This window comes from Mizuhopecten yessoensis, unplaced genomic scaffold (genome assembly GCF_002113885.1).
Source record: "Mizuhopecten yessoensis strain PY_sf001 unplaced genomic scaffold, ASM211388v2 scaffold716165, whole genome shotgun sequence".
Lineage (NCBI taxonomy): Eukaryota > Metazoa > Mollusca > Bivalvia > Pectinida > Pectinidae > Mizuhopecten > Mizuhopecten yessoensis.
The window spans coordinates 729-5,304 of NW_018479980.1; the positions used below are offsets into that span (position 1 = coordinate 729).

The 4,576-nt window shown below is 37.5% G+C and overlaps 1 protein-coding gene across 2 annotated transcripts in view; it reads right to left on the minus strand.

Moving 5' to 3' along the window:
* Positions 1-364: 364 nt before the first annotated feature.
* LOC110441915 (calmodulin-A-like) overlaps positions 365-4,576 on the minus strand; it is a 30,241-nt gene continuing 26,029 nt past the window's right edge. For both annotated transcript variants that reach the window (XM_021485222.1, XM_021485221.1), the window contains exon 6: positions 365-3,304. In XM_021485222.1, coding sequence (XP_021340897.1) covers positions 3,273-3,304 — 32 coding nt within the window. In that variant the 3' untranslated portion in view covers positions 365-3,272. The remainder of the gene's footprint in view (positions 3,305-4,576) is intronic.

Below are 4,576 nucleotides of genomic sequence, written 5' to 3' on the forward strand. Positions count from 1 at the left end.
TTACTTGCAGAACCTAGACAAACAGCTGCTAGAACGAGCGACAGCATGTCTACAGACTTACCGCTTGTCCTCTACTCAGTGATACCTATATACGGGACCTAAATAAGGTCTCTGGTCAGATAAGACAGAGCTTGTGAATTAGCTGTTAAGATAAACACATTTCGGTTTGTTAGAACCTTCGCCTGACCTCTGATACAGTGTAGTGTCACATTCGTATACAAAACCGCTGTCCAGTGATATTACACGTTCCGCAGAAATAAATATCCAACCAATGATGAATCAATAATTGTAACGATACCATGCTAGTACCCTTTCATGTCAGATCTAAGATGTTTCATTACAGAATATAAAACATAACCCAGTACGTTATAAGTTGTTTTATTTCAACGTGATGATGGATACGTCATCAAATGCTGTAAGGATAGTTTCTTTGTTTTCTGAGTGGCAGGCAAAGACATATGATTAACGTTAACGTTCAAAGATGGGTACCGATTTAAAATTCAGCAATGCAATAACAATAGGTAATGAAAGGCACAGAAAACCATGCACTGGCAAGGATCTGCTTTTGTGAAAAGTCAAAATTAGGATTTGCTCTTGTAATAAGTTTTTTAACTGACTAACTTTTTGAGCCATTTCTTATTGTAAAGACGATATGAAAAAACCCCACAATGAAATGATATGTCCGTGTGCTCGTTTCTTTAACCGAGGTCAATCAAACATACCAATTTTACATAATATGTGATTTTTGGTAAAATTTATGATTTGATAGTAAGCAGAACAACTTCATCACATCTAACATGTACAAATTTATATTGTGTCAAGCAGCACACTTTGTTCCTTCAATAAGATCGCCGTAACACGCTATTATATTCCATTCTATTCGGCAAAAAGCTATTAAAAATACAAATCAGGACGGACGAACGTACCCATTCTTGAGTCAGGGTTTGGGTAAAACGCTTCATCAATTGGTGACGATAACTAATTCTGTACTCATTTCAGTCCTCGTTAACGAAAAGAAGACGCATTGCACTGATGACGTTTTTATTGATTAACTGATGACGCACTATTATGAGACGAAACAATTACTCTGAGCAAATTTTAAATGAACATTCATTTCATATCATTAACATTTTCCTAAAAAGATGATCTTATAACCAATGTGGAATTTAATTACTTAATACCTTAAACCAAAAATAAGACCAACATAATGAAGAGCATGGTACATAAAACATAAACAGGGTTAACATCACACCGAATATTGACTGCGTATGTATGTGTATAACACAAGATTTACACGATAGGTATTTCTAGTTTCGAACAATGAAGATAATATAATGACCCTTAAATATATCACAGGAATTGTTCTGGACAAATAAACTAATGAACTTTGAAAAATATACATAAATATATCACATATTCTTATAAACATAACACATTAACGTTCATTACTGTAAAGTAATAAAATACGATATCAAAGGCATTGCTTTAATACTCTCCAAGGTCGTGCAGCTGATCACGTACATAAAGACGTCGTCCGATACAATATCATACTGGATACTGACAGGTCACCTTACTCGCCATTTTTTTTTATTATAAAATTTCTGAAAAATATTCAAATCGACATCATTCTGTGAAAGAAACAAGCGGCTGTATTGAAAGAAAAAATGGCTTCATTTGTCGAATGAGGATACCCGCATTTAATTTGGTATTTATTTGAACATTTGCTAGAGGACACAATTTTTCTACCTCCAGATCTAATCAAAACCTGTCAAGCACTCATGGTCTGAATGGTACCGCGAGAGTGACCAGAAATACTGTCGGTAAGTCTGTCAGATGTTGATTTCATGTGTTGACGAGCAAGGTCGATAGATTGGTGGATTTGATTGATTGAAATAAACATCTGACATGAAGGATGACGTCAGTGTTTATTGTTTATCGTCTGTCTAACGAATGTCGACTTAAAAAAATCCTTCCCAAATAAATTTATTATGAGAAGAACTTTTTACACAACCAATAAACTTTCGATGACTAGTACGATATGTACACTGTCACCTTCATCAGACAAATGACCAGTGAAGCGTATGCACACAAAGATTTTTGCTGTATGGGTATTAGTTGTGTAAAAAGAACTTCTCATAATCCATACTTACCAACCTGGAGAAAATGTTTAGAGGCCTTCCGAAATATATATATCCAGGTTAAATGGAACTGCACATATGGTCAGAAATGATAAAAACGCGACGCTTGTTGTAACATGAAGACATATAGGCCTCACGTGACAAATGTGAAAACGGGCAAAAGAACAGCCTAATTCAAACTAGATCATATCTAGGTCACCTTGCTTGGGCAAGAAAAAGATTTTAGTTACTTTTTACTTCGTAGTAAAGATATCATCCCATATGCTTATATATTATAGTGGAATATATAATTCGGGATTCGAAAATGTTGAAAAAATAATTTGCTTCAGTTATTTTTTTTCAAATATTTTCTCTATTTCTTTATATATTATTCTACCATAGTACTCGCACATACGTTGATTATTTCTAAATTGAAAAGAGTGCATTCCCTCATTTCTCTTTCCTTTCTCTTATTTAGTGTAGAGCCTTCCTTTATATATATCTATCTCAATATTGTACACAAATGTTTATCACAGCAATCGTTGGCTTAGTAAAAAGGGAGAGTGTGACGATTATTCTCCTGTTCAACATAGGACTGTATTCAACAGGAGAAGACTGAAGTGTCCACAAAATCATAGTTCGAACTCAAAATCGATAAAACGAGGGCGAATAATGAACAAAGAAAAGGTTTACACGGAGACCCATGAAAAAGTACAAAGAGGATAAGAACAGGCGTTCCGGAAGGGACAGCTTCTTCTACTTCATCGACAACACCTGTCAAGTATATCTAGGTCACCTCCAAGTTATGTCACGTCCTCACATCAACTACCCAGGAAGTGCCAAACCACCGCAAGGCACACTAATGAGCAGAGTCAAAAAATTCGACCTTCATATCATATAAACAACACAAAGACAGCAAAGGTTACGGATAACACAAGGATTAAAGGATAAAATCTGGGAAATATCATTTAACACAAGAGTACCCAGTGTGATTCAGCAGGCATTATTGTAATAAAGGGAGATAATCGGGTTGTCTCCCATGCTGTCGACGCTACATTTATTTATGGTAATCCTCCTGTACCAATGTGGACGGAATAATCGGTTGTTTGACGACGCCGAATTTTCAGTGAAAAGCCCGGCTGTTATAGGCCTTCTTTATAACGTTTCACTCCATATCTTCACAAATTCTGGAAAGAGAACGAAAAACAAGATAGTTATGTGTGTGTGAGAAGGTGTAGATGAGTGAGTGCAATGTGTGCGTGTGTGTACGCGCGTGCAAATCGAGGTACACAAGGAGAGATAGAGTATACAATTACCTCGCTCTGCTTAATAAGGTATGTTCCTTACAACGTAACACAAGATAATGCATACTCGCTTATACGCGAGTGTGTGAGTATGTACCAGGTAGGGTCATAGATTGTAAACTATGTATTAATCATACAGAATATACAAAATGATATTTATATTCGATGTATTAAAAATGGGTTTTGCAGACGAAACCGATCGATCACAAACAGCATTAAGAATTGATAACAGGGAAACACAATTGGTCCCAAAATCCATTAACTTCAAATATCTAGAATTGAGATTGATGTTTAGTTTGGGGACAGAACCGCGGTTCATGTACAGGCTCTAAACACCCTGGACTATTCCATGATAAGGTCGAAGGCGACAACTTGTGGGTGATATACAAGAAGACTTGTGCGTTCCTTTGATGTACATTGAAATGATTCCGTGGAAGCGTAACGGTAAAGTTGGCCGGCTTTGATGTTGATTGTCGCTCCATCTCTAATATTGAAATGACATTTATTAGCCTGGCGATAGTTAAAAGATTTTTTGCACTTGGATTCAAGCTAGCAGTGTGTCATCAATTTTGGCATGACATATTATAATGGTACAGTGAGCGTGATAACCCCTGGTGTAACGAGGGTTACCGCTGGTGTATCAAGGGTGACCCCTGGTGTATCGAGGGTAACCCCTGGTGTATCTTGGGTGACCCCTGTTGTATCGCGGGTGACCCCTGTTGTATCGAGAGTAACCCTTTGTATATCGAGGGTAACCCTTGGTGTATCGAGGGTGACCCCTTGTGTATCTAGGTCCAGGTGACCTGGTCCTGGTGCTCGTATTATATATTTACAGATCAAGTTAATACAATGACATAGCGGCCTACTCATACAATGACACAGCGGCCTACTAATACAATGACACAGCGGCCTACTCATACAATGACACAGCGGCCTACTAATACAATGAAACAGCGGCCTACTAATACAATGACATAGCGGCCTACTAATACAATGACACAGCGGACTACTCATACAATGACACAGTGGCCTACTAATACAATGACACAGCGGCCTACTAATACAATGAAACAGCGGCCTTCTCATACAATGACACAGCGGCCTACTCATACAATGACACAGCGGCCTACTCATACAATGACACAGCGGCCTACT